The 18,817-nt window shown below is 40.2% G+C and overlaps 1 protein-coding gene across 4 annotated transcripts in view; it reads right to left on the reverse strand.

Annotated features, from left to right (window-relative positions):
- The window catches only part of tbc1d1 (TBC1 (tre-2/USP6, BUB2, cdc16) domain family, member 1), a 287,433-nt gene that overhangs the window by 4,943 nt on the left and 263,673 nt on the right, over nucleotides 1–18,817 (reverse strand). For all 4 annotated transcript variants that reach the window (XM_060824990.1, XM_060824980.1, XM_060824998.1 and 1 more), the window contains exons 15-18: nucleotides 9,688–9,932; nucleotides 8,793–8,952; nucleotides 8,270–8,439; nucleotides 1,121–1,297 (exon numbers count right to left, since the gene is read on the reverse strand). In XM_060824990.1, coding sequence (XP_060680973.1) covers nucleotides 1,121–1,297; nucleotides 8,270–8,439; nucleotides 8,793–8,952; nucleotides 9,688–9,932 — 752 coding nt within the window. The remainder of the gene's footprint in view (nucleotides 1–1,120; nucleotides 1,298–8,269; nucleotides 8,440–8,792; nucleotides 8,953–9,687; nucleotides 9,933–18,817) is intronic.

Consider the following 18,817-nt stretch of genomic DNA (forward strand, 5'->3'; position numbering starts at 1 on the left):
AGTATTAGTGGTCGATAGTACAGCACTTGAACACCACTGAAAATTGACATATTGCCCAAAGCTTTTATCTTGCACTGATCAGGACCACTGCAAAAGTGCCAAATTTCAAACAATTGCAATAATTTATACTTCAGATGACAAGGGTGCTGATTAGTTGTCAAGTTGCCTCTGATTATTTGAGGTATTTTAATGAAAAAAGCAATGGAGAACTATATGCTCCGCTAGTTCCCAGTCACTCAAAAAAATTGCAATGCTTCAATGTATTCATTCTCTTTGCAGACAACAGGTCTCTACGAATGAATGCATGCCACATGTACTAAGTTTAAGTTAGTTTGATTGATTATCTTAAAAATGATTGTAAGTCTACCAATTCGCAAACTCGGGATTATTCAGTAAGTGTTACCCAACCACATCTAGAGCAGGAGTTTTATTTTGAAATTTGCGATAGTGAGCTGTCTGAGTACGGTCTGCACTTTGCCTATTGCGGACAGCCAAAACAACATGTGCTATACTTCAAACAGCCATTTGCTGGGATAGGGGGCCTATGTACCAGGACACTAATCTTTTACATGACCGTGCGTGTAATTGTGAAATGTGCAGCGTGCCATTTTGGACTAATTGCAGTACCCACTGAGTAGAAAACACTGTGTGTAGTTATTGCACAGTAAAGAATAAAATGGCGAGCTTAATCATTTATTCAAGTGTCTGAGATAATTTGTCTTTATACTTTCAGTGTACCTGTGATGCCACGTGCATATGCTGCATGTCCCAGGCATTGGTGTTCAACTTCAACACTATCCAATTAATTTAATATAACATGGTTCATATGTGCTTGCTAGAGACTTTATATATTCCTTTATAAGGGTCTGCTTTCTGAAACAAAAAAAAATGTTCAAGCCTTGTACCTTTACGGAGTTTCGGGAAAATATACTTCTCTTTGCTTTCTCCATGGTAATGGTTCAGCCAGTCTGGGTAGACCTGTCAACTAATCACCATCCGTTTGTTCCTTTCATTTGAAATTTGGCATTCTTAACAAAAGGCTTCATCAACATTTCTCTGACTACAGCAACAATGTGAACAGAAGATTTGTAATATTTTGTTCAAAATTCATTTGACTAACCTCAAGTTCTTCCACTAGATCACTGTTTTGCTTGCGCAAGCAGTTGTTATTTTTTTCCAATTTTTCTAATCGTTCGTTGTCACTCATGGCAGCTGAAGAATCTATTAGCTCATCTTGAAGAACATGGTATTCAACCTCATAGGCTTGCAGCTGTTTGGAAAGGTCCATCTCAAACACCTAGACAGATCAACACAGATCATTTCTAATATAACAAAAAAATTCCTTGACAGTGTTTTTTCAATGAGTTACCCAATTAGTAACTTGTTTCCTCCCTTTTGTGACTTTAACTTCTTCCTTACGCAAAGAAGTAGCTGAAATATTTTGTCATTGCTCCAAATTAAAATTGGGTAAAAACAATGACTGCAGATGCTAGAAACCAGATTCTGGATTAGTGGTGCTGGAAGAGCACAGCAGTTCAGGCAGCATCCGAGGAGCAGTAAATCAATGTTTCGGGCAAAAGCCCTTCATCAGGAATACAGGCCTGTATTCCTGATGAAGGGCTTTTGCCCGAAACGGCAATTTTACTGCTCCTCGGATGCTGTCTGAACTGCTGTGCTTTTCCAGCACCACTAATCCAGAATCCAAATTAAAAGTAAGCCTGATACAACAAGATTGAATTACCGGTTGTATATTCTTTGTATGTAAACAATTTCCACAAGCTGGCAAAAACGTGACAGCGGCTTCCCATTTAATAATGTTAATAAATAAAACTATTCCAACAACTTGAATATCACTGTGCAATTCGTTTAGCAGACAACAGGAACTTCTACTGAAAAATACATCCCTTATTTCCCCTTTTCTATATTATCTATAAAAAAAACAAATTTCAAAATGACATATCCTGAAGGATAACTTGCAAAAAGAGAAACAGATTTTTAAAATCAGATCCATTACCTGGGCCACTGAAGGTGGGTACTGGAAATGTTTTCAACCTTGTTTGTAAACAAAATATGTCAAAATCCAAGAGATGGATTTCAGTCAAATTTGATATTCTGACAAGCCATGACTAATCTACCAATCTAGATCTGGGAACCTTTAAAAGGATGCAGGTCCAACATAGTGAGGATCTTGCAGCTGATGTTAATGAAAACAGAGGCTTCAGGATGGATGAGCAAACTGACCAGAGCAATGAAGCATCGGAACACCTACAAACGAGGGGAGTTAACTGGGATATGGCAGTAGTGGGGTCAATGTAGTCATCAAGGAAACAGACTACATGCTGCACAGTGAACAGCATGAATCCCAGGATGTTGTCTTGCTTACCTTTTGCCATATTTCAGGAATGCAGCTCTAAGCTGGAAAGGAATTTACAGTGGGAGGGGCAAGAAACAGTTTTTCAAAATAAACAGACATACATATGTCTCAGACTAGGAAAGGGATTCTGTATAAACTTTTAGGGGTTAACTTAAAAAGCAGAGCCTCATTATTACCTGAATGAAGATCAAATTAGAGGAAGGCAATAGGATTAGAAGACTAAATGTGGGTTCAAAGATTGGTTTGGGAGAAATAGGTTTTGGCTCCAGTGGAATTGGCACCAGTCTAGCAAAATGTTAAGATGGCGTTCACCTGGAACAGCTGTTCTAGTGAGTGTATAACTAGGATGGTTTGCTAACCAGTAGGGGGTGAGGGATCAGATACGGGAAGATTTGTTAAATTAAAAGGTAGAGAATGAGGCAAACAAAATAAAGTTGGATTAAGGGAGCTAATAGCTTCTTACTGCCAACCTCAAACTAAAGGTTCAAACTTTACAGTGGTCTAGGAGATAAGGCAAGAGGTTGTGAAATAATTTAAAAAAAGACATGATCCTAGCTGAATGCACACAGCTTCCTTAGCAAGGCGGATGAATTGATGGCACAGACGGATGTAAGCAGATATGATGGAACAGCTGTTACAGAGACGTGACAACAGGCTGATCAAGGCAGCTAAGTGAACAATCAAGGGTATTCCACATTTAGGAAGAAGAAAAGGACAATAGGTAGCGCTAACCAGTACATTCGTGAGAATGGACTTTGGATTACAAATTCAAGATGTAAAATCATTTAAGTGGAGCTAAGAAACAGCAAATAGCAGCAGCAAACATTGGTATGTGTGGGTTACAGCCCACCATAATGGCAACGAAGAGCGCTCTATGAATCAGGAAATTAAAGTGAATGTAACAAGAGTAATATTATAATTACAGCTACATGTAGACTGGGTCAACCTAATTAGCATATATATTATGAAGGATAGACCTTCTGAATGCATACATGGTTTCTGAAAACATTTTTGAGAAACCAGCCCCAGACTTACTACTTTAAATCCTTTATGTAATAAGGAAGGGTTAATTACTTGTAAAAGACCCTTTAGGGAAGAATGACCTTAATGAGAGAATTTTACATTAAATCTGCAAATGATGGGCCTGTAGTTAAACAGAATAGAAGACAAAGGGAAGAGTGGAAAATTAATTGCAAAGAGGTAGACAGTTGCTTTCCTTGTTCCCTGCAAGGGACACTGATCTATTTCTATTCCATAATTCCAATAACCTCTAGGCAAAGACATGGCATGATTAAAGGGGAAAGGGAAAATCTATTTGAAGGTGGGAGCGGTTCGTAGACTGGTCCATGAAATATGTGGACAATTATTCTTCAATCTCCCAGAATAATCTTCCTCACAGGATGTGTTAATAATCACACTTCACTTCTAAGCGTTCTATAATAAACAATGCACCTCACCACGATGCACTTCACCATAGTCTACAGGCTGTGAAACTATGCCCTAAGTGTTAAGTAATTCAGAAAAGAGCACAATGATCAGAGAGAACTTGGGAAATTATAACAATCTAACTCACTGTGAAGGGTTAAGTTAGGGGGGGAAATGAGTGAAAACTTCAGCCAGAGCTACAGTAGCAATTCTCATCAAGTATTTCAGTGTTTTATTTGATTGAAATTTATGGAGAAATCTACGAAACATTAAGAAGGGACTTGAATCAGGTGGCCTCCTAGGTCTGCTTTTGTAGAAGAACTGATCTAAATGTTGTCATAATGCCGAAAGCCACATCTCAGTGTTCAAAAGCAAAAGCAGACCATTCAGTACTTGATCTGTCAATCAATTGCTTGTGGTTCAGATGTTTTTTCCTGTTCCTTCTTAAATACTTCTGTTGTATTTATTTTTGCACCCCAGTATAACCAGCAAACTCACATGGTGCTAGGTACATGCTACGTGATTGACGCGCTTTTCACCGAATTCAGTATAGGTGACCCTCGCACCCTGTATCTGAAGATGATATGTTCCAAGACATACCACAGATGCCGGAAACTGCAGATAGTAGCAAACCCTATCATTTAAATGGAGAGCGAATTTACCGCCCTGGCAGCCCCTTGGAATTATTTGCGGAATGTTCCATGTGTTTTTTTTGGGCCCTGGTAAACCGCGTATAACTGAAACCATGGATACTGAATCCGTGGATTGGGGGGGGGGGGGGGGGGGGGGGGGGCGGGGGGCGGGGGCGGTTCTACTGCACTTCCTTTCTGCATGGACATAAAAGGCTTCCATGTGCGATATAAACTTCTATCCCATCTACTGAAATCTGACGTATCTCTTCCTCTCCTTATATTTAGGTTTCTACCTTCAAATCAGCACGTGGAAGGTGTATAAGAACATCTTACATTTTTCCCTCCTTCCCCAAGGCATGATTTGGAGGTGCCAGTGTTGGACTGGGGTGTACAAAGTTAAAAATCACATAACACCAGGTTATAGTTCAACGGGTTTATTTGGAAGCACTAGCTTTCGGAGGGCTGCCGCTTCATCAGGTAGTTGTGGAGAATAAGATTGTAAGACACAGAATTTATAACAAAAGTTTACAATGTGATGTAACTGAAATTAAATATTGAAAAGACCAGAATTGGTTGTGAAGATTCTCGTCCTTTAGAATGACCATGTTGGTTTTAGTTGTTTCATATGTAAATCGCTAAACTTTTTTTAAAAAGTTACATTGTCAACTGAACTTTAACAATTAGTGTCATGTTGGCCCAGGTAATTAGTTGCCCTGTGTGAGGCTGTCTGTGCTACAATGGACAGACTGATTCTAATCTAAAAAACGTATTTACAGAATCATACATGGATTCATGCAGTTTTTCAGCAAAGTAAAATGTACTTCTGCAAGTACTAGTTCACTCCACAAACTGTGTGTGTGTGTGTGTGTGTGTGTGTGTGTGTGTGTGTGTGTGTGTGTGTGTGTGTGTGTGTGTGTGTGTGTGTGTGTGTGTGTGTGTTGCGCGCGAGCGTGCTGGGGGGGGGGCGGAGATTGAGTGTCAGTGAGAGGGTGTGTGTGGGAGTGTGTGTGTGTGATTATATGCGTGTTTCTGTGAGTGACATATGAAAGGACTGAAAATAACATGGTCATTCTAAAAGATGAGACACTTAACAAACATTCCGGGTCTTTTTCAACATACAATTTCAGTTACATCGCACTGTAAACTTTTGCTATAAATTCTGTCTTGCAATCTTATTTTCCACAACCACCTGATGGAGCAGGGCTCTGAAAGCTAGTGCTTCCAAATAAACCTGTTGGGCTATAACCTGGCGTTGTGTGATTTTTAACTTTGTACACCCCAAGGCAAAGCAGTCAGCTACCATTTACTGCTTCCACACAGCAGTATCGTTAAGTTCAAAAACAAGCCACATCACAGAGCTAACATAGTTCAGGTCAGTCTACTGCTGCACGCTATATAAGCTCGTGCACCTAACCCAAAGCAAGAATGATCTAAAAATTAAAAGGCATTAGGCTATGCTGCACTGTTTCAACAGGATACGCCAGGAGCCAGGGAGGAGTGAATTGTAATCCAAAGTCTTTTCTTGGATTCATTCCAAACCACTGTGGAATAAATGTGGATTAAGTTGCAATGTGCTCCTGCTGTTATTATGTTTACATTGGTTTGGACGATACAACTTCAGGGAAATAAAAAAATCAAGGCAACTATCCAGGGCAGAGGGAGTGCTCCACTGATGAAGGTATTTAATGAGATAAGATATTTAAACCCACATTCTGCCTGCCCTCTCAGACGGACGTAAAAGATCCTACAGTATATAACTACTTTGAGAAAGAATAGGGGCATTCTTCCTACTATCCTGGAGAGTATTTAGCCTTCACGCAACTTCATAAAAAATCATTATCTGGCTGCCTTGTCATATTTTTATCTGTGGGAGCGTGGTGAGCTTAACTTGGCTCCAGTGCTTCCTACATTACAAGAAGGATTACATATCAAATGTTCCAGCAAGCTTTGTTTAAATCAGCACCCTATCAACCAGCACTCTTGATAAAGTTATATACCTCAAATACCGCGATCTACTGTGCTGTTCAGTAATTATGCTGCAAATGAACTAAACAGTGATGTGTCTACGCCCGCATTAACATCACACTTAAAATCGAAGATCTTTTGAGGGATGTTGCTGTTGCTTGTTCAGGATTTACTGTGTACCTTGATTATCTGGAATATTTGATCAACTGGCATACTCCTCGTCCTATAGATGCCAGTTATCAAGTTGACTGCACTTTGTTAGCTGTAAAGCATTTTGGGATGTCTACTGGCAAATGCAATATATAAAAACAGTTTTTTTTTGGCCCCCACACAGAACTGAGGGGCAGCCTGCAGCCAGTCACTGATTTCAGTCTGACCTGGTTCTCCAGCAGAGGCTGGGAACCTGTCTCTGGTACCTGAGCAGTCCTCGGGTCAGAGATGTATCCCTGTAGCTTGTGGACATTTTACTCCATCACGCTGCCCCTCCCCTACTTTGTTCCTCAGTCAGATAGCAGAGGCCAAATATTCCCGTCATCAGTAAAAATGACAGACACAGTCAGAAAAAAAAGATTACTTTGTGTGGGAAATTTACTCTTGTGGCCTTATTACTGCTGTCAAGAGTCATACAGCAGGGAAACAGACCCTTTGGTCCTTGCCAAACATAATTCCAAACTAAATTAGTCCCATCTGCCTCGTCCTGGACCATATCCCTCCAAACCTTTACTGTTCACGTACTTATCCAAATGTGTTTTAAACATTGTAATTGCACCCGCATCCACCACTCTCTCAGCAAGTTCATTCCAATGCAAACCACCTCATTTGTAAAACATTTGCCCCTTGTGTGTTTTTAAAATCTCTCTCATCTTAAAAATGTGCCCCCCCACCACCTGCCTCCAGTCTTGAAATCCCCCATCCTAGGGAAAAGACAACTACCATTCACTCTATCTGTACCTCTCATTATTTTATAAACTTCTATCAGTTCGCCTCTCAACCTCCTAAGCTCCAGTGAATAAAGTCCTAGCCTATCCAGCCTTTCTTTATAATACAAACTTTCCATACCTGGCAACACCCTGGTAAATCTCTTCTGAGCCCTCTCCAGCTTAATACCCTTTCTGTAACTGGACGACCAGAATGGGACAGTATTCCAGAAGAGGCCCCACCAATGTCCTAGCAGCTGCTAGTCTTACATTTGGGTGGGAGGTGTGGGGCTGGATTTTCTCAGTGGGCTTTGAAACCCCCATCGTCAGGTTCAAACAAGAGTCACAAGCCTGCACTGTGAAGAAAATAATAACCTGATAGTGAATTCCCCTTAAGTGACCAATTAATGGCCAGACCGCAGAGGCTCACTCCCTGCTGTTAAAAACTTGGGAAGTTGGGGACCAACCAGAGGCCAATATGTGTGGTCATCAAAAAGCTCCCTTTCCTGCCACATCACCATTTAATCAGCAAGAGTCATACCGGACTCAAAACATTTACTTCCTTTCCACAAACGTTGCCCAGTTGGAGTTTACCAGCATTTTGTGTATCTGTTTCTTTCAAACGTCCCAATACACTTTTCTTCTTGGTTGTGGGCAGTGGTATCCCATGAAATATCCTTGAACTCCAAGAATCAGGAACAATCCTAAAACATTATCTGACTGCTGCCAACATTCAATGGGAATCAGTATTTTAACCTTAAGGGAGAACACCGTGAGAGTCAACAAGTTACATAGAGTTGAATACAGTCATTCTATGAACAAATTCTCTGCTCACAGAAACTACAACTAACTGCTTCTCGTAAATGTACAATGCACAACTCTTGAGCAAAACGTATGGAGTGAGAAAATGTTGAAGTAAAAACAATACATTTTTGAATCATCCAAGTAATTAATACCTGATTAATTGTTTTTTCCATCTGCACTAGTCCAAGGTTGGGAAGAGTGCACTTTATAAAGTCAACTATTGATTCCAGACTTTCATGTTGTAGAATTAGTGGCTTGTGGCTTCCCAGTAAACTTAGGGCTACCTTAAAGATGACCTCTGACCCTTGAAGGAAAATCATATCTACAAAGCAAGCATGAAAACATATTCAATGAAGTCATTAGGAATATAAACTGCTGCATTATTTTGTGACAACTTGCAACTTGAAACAATTCAGAGTAAAATTAAAGAATTAAAAAGAGTGTTTTAGATTTATTATTCTAAAATAAGGATGATGAACAACAGTTTAGATGAATTCATTTCATCAGCTAATTACTCATAACTGAACTTTTTACCAGCACCATCGTACTATATGGCATAATTTAATTAGTGTTGTGATCTTTTTCTCTTGTTACATCACTGAATTCCAGCAACAGCCATATCTTTTTGCTTTTACTGCAGTTAAGTTGTAATACAAAATAAACAGTGACATTTACCAAATACTCTGGCCACAAAACCCAAAGGAAACTGAGAGGCAAACACGGTGAGAAACCACGGGGCAGCATAAAGACTAGGACTAATTTCATTCTCCTCAAAGTGACAGTAGAGATCGCGGTGATAGTCATGGAGGAGTCGCGAAAGTTGGTACATCTGTATCTGCAAACCCAAATAAGATGATTTTAATAACACACGTCAAATTAACTCCAAGTAGATTGTAATTGTATGTGGAAGGCACAATGAAGTAAAAGGCCTTGAAAACCCATGATAGTTCAAGCAGTCCCCTGCCCCTCTTTATTTACTAGCTGAGCTCGGAGGGAAAAAAAAATGGATAAAATGTGGACCCTTCCAGAGGGCTGGCAGGAGACTGCTGACTCTTAGAATTTTAGAGTGCAATTTCTGTCAGGTACCAAGTACAAACCTCAGTGAAGGCCTGACCTGCCCTCTTCCCCTCACAATTTGATCATTGAGGCTGATCATTAGTGCTACCACCAAACACCACATCCCTACACCAGAGACGCATTTTGAGGGGATAGTGTTTATCCTCAAAGGTTTATGAAAGTACAGCCGTTTTCCAGTTATCTGCCCACTTCTGTCTAAATTGCTTGTAGCTCCCTCTAAAAATTTTCCAGTCTCTTTGATCATCCTTATCAAAGTTATAAATACCATTCTCTATGACTGTTGAACATTATATATCTTTACCCTGCTTTCTCCTTCCCAATTATGAGAATTTGATGATGGAACTAATGTTAGAATGTAAAATAGTCAATTTTAACCAATCTATTAAAATTAAGAAAATAACAGCTATTATTATTCAGTCACTTTTTGTCACTTAATTATTCAAACCTTAATTCAGGTTAGGATTTAAAAACTAGCACAATGTAACTACTGTACCTGTAGAATAATCATGTCTGGTCGATATTGCTTCCTCAAGCCCATATCATACATGAGAAACTTCAGCATATGAAAAGCATCTTCTTCACTCATGTGCAGTAGCAAGATTCCTGCTACAAAACTAAGGCCCTGGCAATAGCCCACTTCCTGATCCAGCAGAGAGTAGGCTTTCAAGAGATTATATAAAGAGAGTTGGCCAGCACCCAATGGAGTAGCAAAATAAGGGTGTGTTGGAAAAGTACGACCTGCAAGACAAAACAGTTTACTGTCAGAGAAAAGGAATATTTTAAAACCCCACTACCTTGTTGTCACTACACTGAGAAATGACATACTTTCCCAAATAAAAACCTGTGTAACTTTTTTTTTTAAGTGATACGCCAAAATAAAGTGAAATGGATTATATAAAAACATAATTTACACAAACATTCCATTGCTGCTTCACTACATGAACTGTTAGACTAATGGAACAATGAATAATTTTGCTAATTGATTCATGTTAAACATTTGGCATTTTATAAAATGGACCATGACAAATGTGGCAGAGCCTAAAATTGAGTGAAAATGCTCACTTATTTCCATCAGGAACTTAGGGTTAAATTTCTGAAAACATTAGGGAGGTTACTTAGACTCACTTTTAGGTAAAAAATATTTAAGGAACAATTGTCATCTCAAAGCACAGCAGCAAGTGTTACTTCCATTACTACTGCACTGCTGTCAGTCTGTAATGTATAATATCTATGACAGGTCGACCCAAGTAATGGCCTTTACAGCTGTTTCCAAAGTAAAATCTGTACTACTATCCAAAACCTAGCCCATTACAATGCTCCCAAAAATATAGGCCCACTCAACAGCATCCAAACAGGGGTGGCACTGTTGCTCAGAGGGGCAGCACGGTAGTTCAGTGGTTAGTACTGCCGCCTCACAGTGCTGGGGATCTGGGCTTGATTCCACCCTCAGGCGACTGTCTGTCTGCTTGTACATTCTGCCTGGGTTTACTCTGAATGGTTTGGTTTCCTCCCATTCCAAAGATATGGAGGTTTGGTAGATTGCCCATGGGAAACGCAGGGTTTCAGGGACAGGGTAGGGAATGGGTCTGGGTGGGATGCTCTTAGGAGGTTCGGTCTAGATCTGATGGGCCAAATGACTAGTTCCCACACTGTAGGGATTTTATGATTCCACAAAACGACAAGACAAGTGTCTTGCTTAGCACAGGCCATCTGTTTTGCAATTGAATGGATTTGTCCCTTCTCTTGAGGCCTGTTTTATGTTCAGGCAGTTCAGCAATTCAGTGCACTTGAGTTACAACCCAAATATGGAAACACAGAGCTACACATCGATACAGTTACGGTATTAGTAAGCCATGTATCATTCCACACTTCAATAGACTGGTGATGCAGGTCGGCTATACAGCAGCAGTACTAACAAACCAAACACTTATGTTTTATCTCCCCTTCTTAACCTCACAAAGCAGAATATAAATGATGCATCACGGACAGCCACCTATCCTTATTCTGATAAACGGTGAAGCCAATATCTGTACCGGCCTGTGATTATGGAAGCACTCTTTAACAGGCAGAAAGTCTGGAACCTAATAGGAGTACAAAAGCACAAAATGCAAAAGAAAACAAAGGGATATGTCAGTTGGGTTTTGCTCCCCACCCAAGATAAAAGTTTGAGTTATTCAGCTTACACTGTAAACAACGTTTCATTCTGGATTCACACCTTAAATACTTGAGTAAAGTTTGCAACACAAGAAAATATTTGAATAGAAAAGTTAATTATATGACTAAATGCTTAAAAGGAAGTTTCTAGTGAGACAGAAAAGGAGAAATTCTAGTCATTTCTATAAATAATTCCTTTTTAAAAAAAATACCAAAAACAGAATTAAACATCCTTCACTTGTTCATTCTCAACAGGGAAATCATTTATATAGCAGATGGAAGTAAGAGACTTGATTTTAGACCATGTTCAACAACAAAAAGAAACAAAATTTTATAATTCCATCTCAGAAGATCAAGCTGGAGTAATTCAACTGGAGATAGAAGGGTGTGCCCAAGAAATGCGTACAAAGTAGTAGATGAATGTAGTTTGTAATCATGAACAAAAGAGTAGATACTGTTTAGATGGTGAGGGCAAGGTTAGGTCGCCATTGGAATGAAACAGAAACAAACTGGGATAAAGAACAGGATTCTTGTGAACTTGAAGTAATAGAGAAACTCAACAAGATTCAGCAGCTAGAAAGTGATTAGACAACTATAAACAAACAAAGCTTTTGCTCTAAAACAAATATATTATTTTTAATTTTCAGGATCCTCAGTATTGCAATTGCTTTAGATAGCAATAAAAATAGATTGCATATACAGAGCAATTTACATAACGAGAGGACATCTCAATGCTAATTAAGTATTTTGAAGTCTAGTTACTGTGGAACATAGGACTAGCTGCATGCCTATTTCTCGCATCAGCTATACAAGCCTTTTGATTCTGATTTACAACCCATCCATCTAGACACACATCCCCCTTCCTTCGTCAGTCTTCCGCAGGGATTGTTCCCTCTGGGATACTCTGGTCAACTCTTCCTTCAATCCCATTACCGCACGCCCTACAGCCTCAAGACACCTTCCCCTCAACACTACCTGTCTGTTTACCTTCTCCTCCCTCTTCAGTATCCAAGATCAAAAACATACCTTTTAGGTGAAGCAGCACTTTAGCCGCACTTCACTCACCTAGTCTACTGCATTTGCTGCTCAGAATGTGGTCTCCCCTACACTGGAGAAACAAAGAATAAGACTGCGTGACCACTTCACAGAACATCTACATTCTGCCCACAAAACAGACTCCGAGCTTCCAGTTGCCTGCCACTTCAACACACCACTCTGTTCCCTGGCCAGCATCTTTAGCTCAGGCTTACTGCAGTGCTCCAGCGAAGGTGGAGGAACACCTCAATTTCCACTTGGGGACCCTGCAGCCTTCTGGACTCAATATTGAGCACAATAACTTTAGGACTTGAGCTCTCCGATTTGCTTACCACTACCCCTACACATAAGGCTGGTTACTACATACTCTGCTATTGCACACAACCCATTGTTAGCCATTAACAGTTCCCATTAATAGTTATTCACTCTCCCAACCAGATCATTATCCATTCTTTCGTCTGTCCAACTGTTTGCCTCTCTCTTTAGCCTCTATCCCTACACACTGTTTATCTTCTTCACACCCCCCCCGCCCCGCCCCACCACCACCTCCCACCCTATCTTCTGCATAAAATCCAACATTTTCCTAGCTACCGTCAGTTCTCAGGAAGGTCACTCAAACAGAAACATTAAGTCTGATTCCTCTCCACATTGCTGCCTGGCTGCTGAGCTTTTGCAGCAATCTTGGTTTTCATAATCACCCAGAATACACTGATCAAAGTCATCGGTTTTCTGTGCGACGTGATAGTAGGTCCTCATTATTCCACATCTTCTTTGCTACTTTTTAATACTGTTAACCACTCATTTCTTTCACTGCTTTTTCTCTGTGGTTTGTTTTATAATGGTGCTTTCGGATGAGATGTTAAACCAAGTGCCCGTTCGCCCTCTCATGTGGACCAAAAAAAATCCCATGCCATCATTTGGGAAAAGTATCTCTTTTCAATTCCCCCAGTTGGCCACAATAATTTTTATTCTTTTAAGCACAAGATTATATGCTATGAATCAGCTGCTCTCTACTTCCATTCCTTAACCATCTCTCCTAAATGGTCTGGCCCTAATTCTCAGACCATGACCACTTGTTCGAGAATCCCCAATCACTGGAAATAGCTTATTTTTGTCTACCCTGTCTTTTCCTGTTAAAACCTTGAAAACCTTGATCAGAACACTCCTTAACTTTGTAAATTCTAGGGAAGATAGGCATAATTTGTAATCTCTCCTCATAACTTAACACCTGTTGCAGTTGTATGGCTGCAACTTAACTTCCACATCCTTGCCCTCTGGATGTAAGGAACAGCATTCCATGAGCTTTCTTGAATATTTTCTCTTGTTTACGACAATTTGAAGATTGATATTCCTAAACCGCATCCACTTCCCCCCCCCCCTCCCAAAAACATCCAATCTACGTAGTTTCATATCATCCAGGAAGTACCCTGATGTATCCTTTATCAACCCAAAATGGACATTGAACGTATTTGCTGCACATCTGCCACTGTTTTGCGCATTCACATGGGCTATTGATATCTTTGTAATTTGATGCTATCACCTACGCTGTTTACAATGCCACTTTACTTTTCATTATCAACAAATTTGGATATATGATTTTCTATGCTATTAATTAAGTCATAAATAAATAACGTGAATAACGGAGATCTTTTGGGACACCCCTAATTGTATCCTGCCAACTTGAGGACCTATTAGTTATTGCTATTTTCTGGCTCCTACCACTCAAAAACTTTCCCAGCCACGTCAGCAATCAGCTGCTCTCTACTTCCATTCCTTAACCATCTCACCACTTATTAAACTTCTCCATTTTGCTGTCCACCTGCTCTCCTAGAAGGAACTTAATGGACCACTTTAGACAAGTGGGATTTCCTGATTCCTCCTGCGATGGGATCAGAGTTAATATTAGGGTTGAAAAATGTCAAATTGTCCCTCCCGCCTCGAGTCCCTAACCTGTAAGCTTTTCCTGTCTCCAAGGAGTGATTGGAGAGCACTACCACTCCTGCCAGTGCTGTCACAAACAGGTAACAGTACAAGTTCATCAGTAACATATATGCTATAAATGATATTTTAGCTTTGATCAATGGGCTTTAATTTTAATAGCTTTTTATCCTGACTGGCTGATGTGAAGCCTCTTGAATGATTTCCCAAAGTCTTTTTAAATGTATGCAAAATCTGACAGCACAAACATGCTTTAACTACACTTGCTTCGGGAGGGTAGAAAAAAAAGTGAATCTGTTAAATCTAGGTTTATTTTGTCAGTTTTTGGCTTTAATTTAGCGCCTTTTTGTAAAAGTCACTTTTCACGACCCCTTTTGCAATTTGTTTTTCGTGGTTAAGGTGGAGTTCACACCAGTATAAATAACAAATTATTCTGTGTGCGAACGCACCCTTCTCAAAACACATCTATAACATTTTCTTGTCATATACTAGACCTCTGCATCGCGTTGTTTCATGCTTATTAATTGCACCTGTCTTTTTATGTCCTAAACATTCATATTTATTAATCTTTAATAACACACCAATTGCTTCACTTCCAAGGACATCTTCAGGATAAACGTCAGGGCAAGATTATGGTCTTTGCCTAGCGCATGCTAAAGTACGATGCTAGTTTCATCTTAAAGCTACTGGTAAAATGCATTGAAACTGGGCGTGTGCAACTTGGACAATAAATGTGCTTTTTGGTATTGAGTAGATTGATATACTAGTTAAAAAATGAAGTTTACTGAAATATAGACCGTGTTCAATTCGGCTCAATATTTTCCCCAATTTTCTTTTTTACTGCCATAAGGGTGTTGGCTCAGGTTGGATATTTTTGCCATTCCTGTATCTCATTCAAGTTTATAAATCAACTTTATGAACCTTTATCCTAAAATGTGAGCCAATTATACAATTCAGTGGAATGACAGCTGTAAATAATACTGCTTTGCCAGTTGGTCATTTTTGATTATTGATTGATTTATTGTCACATGCATCTTGCTACAAAATAGTGAAAAATGCTGTATTGTGTCACCATTCTCTAGCACCATCCTAAAAAAATAGAAAGTAAACCAAAACATTTTAAAGATCAAGCAATTTTTTTAAACGATGTCCTCTAGTTCCTGTTCATAACAGTCTAATTTTCTTCAAAGAACTGTGGTTTAAGGATGAAAACCTTATGCTTTACGAACACTTAAAAATATTCTAAATTGCATATCCTTTTCGATCTCATTTTGTACATGACACTAACCTCCCCCACCTTTTAAACCAGCACTGAGAATACTGCAAAAACTCAGCAGGTCTGACAGGTTCTGTGCAGAAACAGAGTTAGTGTTTCAAATCTGCTATGTCACTTCTTCAGAACTGTCCTCTTTTAACTGCGGATGGGTCTGTGACCACCCAAAGGCAACATGCCTGACGTCGCTCCTTTATTCCTTTCTGTTGGGGTCAGCAGGCAATAAACTTGCACTTTGCTTTCACTCAAGAAAACCTTATAACTGACTTCTTACTGCTAATGGAAATGGAAATGGTCATCACACAGGGTACCAAGCATGACACTGGACACAGTGGCTTCAGTTGACATGGGGACAAGGAGGTTAATGCTAACAGCATTAAAAAAAATAAAGTACATGACTGCTTTAGCTGTTATTATGCTTATTATCAATTGTAATAATTATCCGTGGCTACTCATGAAATGAGGAGAAACTGGAGGTTCAGCTGCATTGAAATCAGCAGACCCAAGCTGGTTAAGATAAGAGGGACTCCACATGAAATTGGGAATTATAAACTGTGCCGAATCTTCTACACTTTTTTAAAAAATGTTCTCCTTGTTAACCAGGAAAACTTACCCCTAGCACATTTTCCTCAATAAAGTCTGCGATTGGTGAACCCAAGGGTGTTCACAGCAAAGCAAAAAGGCATCACAAGTAGGATCTTAACAACAGCAGGCAGCGATAGTGAATCAACTGTTGGCATCAAAGAACAGGCGAGTAGGTTTACCTTACTATCTATTAGACAGGGAGGTCAGTATTCAAAATGGATAGTCGATGAGTCAGTTCGAGGATTCAAACCAGAGAACAGGTCTGTGGGTGCAATTATGCAGCGGAGGAGCACAGTGGCTCAGTGGTTAGCACTGTTGCCTCAGCGCTAGAGATCTGGGTTCGATTCCACCCGCAGGCAACTGTCTGTGTGGAGTGTCCACATTCTGTGTCTGTGTGGGTTTCCTCCCACAGCCCAAAGACATGCAGGTTAGGCGGTTTGGCTGTGCTAAATTGTCTGTAGTGTCCTGGGATGTGCAGGCTAGGTGGATTAGCCATGCAGGGTTACATAGATAAGATAGGGGTGTGGGCTTGATAGGCCGAACAGCCTGCTTCCATACGGTAGCGATTCGAGAAATTACAGTTAGGCTCCTTGTGTAAACAGATGGTATAACTGTAACTTTCTCTCAGAGTAAACTGAAGAGAATTTACAAACATCCCTGGAGTACAACAGGAGAGACTGCTTCCAAGACAGAACCAAGCTGATAAAATAGGAGGGACTGTTCCACAGCCTGGTGGGGAATTGGAGACAGACTGGCTTTCCTGGAGAGAGAACCATCAAATTATCAGCCTTAGCAGAGCAAATCTTAGGCTGGGGACCAGAAGGGCCACCCACTGAAGTTTTGGCAGAAAATAAGATGACCCTAAGTAAGGCAACTTAGGGGGGATCTGTCTGGAGCCCATGACAGTCATAAGGAATGGTGAAACAAACAGGTCAAATGGAAAGAGGACAAAAGGATAGTGCTGTTGTGCAAGTGTTACCTTGACATTTACTGATAAGGGAAGTCAGAGACTGAAAGATTGACTCAGGAAAATGAATGACTACAGCAGGAAGATCAGGTGCGAGATGTTTTAAAGAGGCAAGTTTGTACTTCAGTGTTAGCAGCTGAACAATCACCTACCATAATGCAACAGCACAGCACGTCTAGTCTCCATGCAGATATTATTTTAGTTGATGTACAGCGGCTCAGGAAGGAACTCACGGGAAGTATAAAGATGGCTGACACAGGAGCTGGGTGATACCAGGGCAGTGATAGGAAAAGTGATTAAATAATCCTACAGGGAAGCCAATCACACTCTGGAATTTATAAAAGGGAAACTGGACAGGCAACAAGTACTGCTGACTTGAGGTGAGATGTGATGAGATGAAGGAGGTGTGCTTCCTTTTCAGCAACTCTATACTTCAGCTGCTAACAGGGTCTAACCACAAAACGAAAATATTCCTTACCAGTCATTCCCAGCAATCCACAAGACTTAGAAATGAAAAAGATTGTTCAAGATTAAAAGAAAATGTTTAGGAGAAAGTAAGGAACTAAGTTGAAAGGCAAGCAACTAACTTAAGATGCTGCACAACAGAGGAGAGAAATCTGTAAAAGCATGGTTTATGTACTTTATTGGATTTCCCCGAATTCCTGCAGTCACTGAACTCAATGTCAACTCCCTACGGCCTGATCGTGAATATTATAGAATCCCTATAGTGGGAAGAGGCATTTGGCCCATCAAGTCCACACCGACCCTCTGAACAGCATCCCACTCAGAACCACATTATCCCTGTAACCTTGTATTTCTTGTGGCTAACCCATCTGGCCTACACATCCCTGGACAAAATGGGCAATTTAGCATGGCCAATCCGCCTGGCCTACACATCTTTGGATGATGGGAGGAAATTGAATTGAGACATTCGCTCAAGGGCAGTATCAAACCTGGGTCTCTGGCATCTTGAGGCATCAGTGTTAACTACTGAACCACCATGCTGCCCCTTTTTAAATGATTTTCTTGGTTATTACATATTATTTAACATATATATTTGTATTATAGTGGAGATTTTAAATGAATTTGAACTTTGATTTTCCCACCAGAGCTTACGACGTGGGGATCTCTCTTGCACTTTGCATCTGTAACTCGTGAGAGCAACTGTATTCCATGGGGAGATAAGTGTGTGGATGTGATTATATGCAAATTCAAGTTGTGGAAAGTAATTAATGTTGGGGTTTTACTGTAGAATGGGTAGAATTTCCACACCGGCTGGGGTACCATGAAGGTCCTGACTTCTCAAACCTTCCCCTTGCTTGAGTTGGAGTTAGCCTCAGCTTAAACAAAGTCATCGCTCTCTAGTAAGGAGGCAGCCACGTACCCTGTGGGACTATGCCAGCATTTATGCTATTATAACTCTCCCAGACAAAAAGAGAGCTCCAATGAAATGAATATTGATTAAAGAATTGTAGTGTTCTGTCCCTTTAAGGAGCTACCTGTTGCTGTGAAAGGGAGAAATATAACCTTAGTATGGGGGTCATAGACTTTCTTGTGAGAATTCACCCCTTCTTCAGTCTTTCATTATAGTTGTATGAAAGCACTTGAAGAAAGAAGAATCATGACAAAGGACAATTTATTTACTCTTTACCTTAAAGAGAACAGTATTGC

This window comes from Hemiscyllium ocellatum, chromosome 1 (assembly GCF_020745735.1).
Source record: "Hemiscyllium ocellatum isolate sHemOce1 chromosome 1, sHemOce1.pat.X.cur, whole genome shotgun sequence".
Lineage (NCBI taxonomy): Eukaryota > Metazoa > Chordata > Chondrichthyes > Orectolobiformes > Hemiscylliidae > Hemiscyllium > Hemiscyllium ocellatum.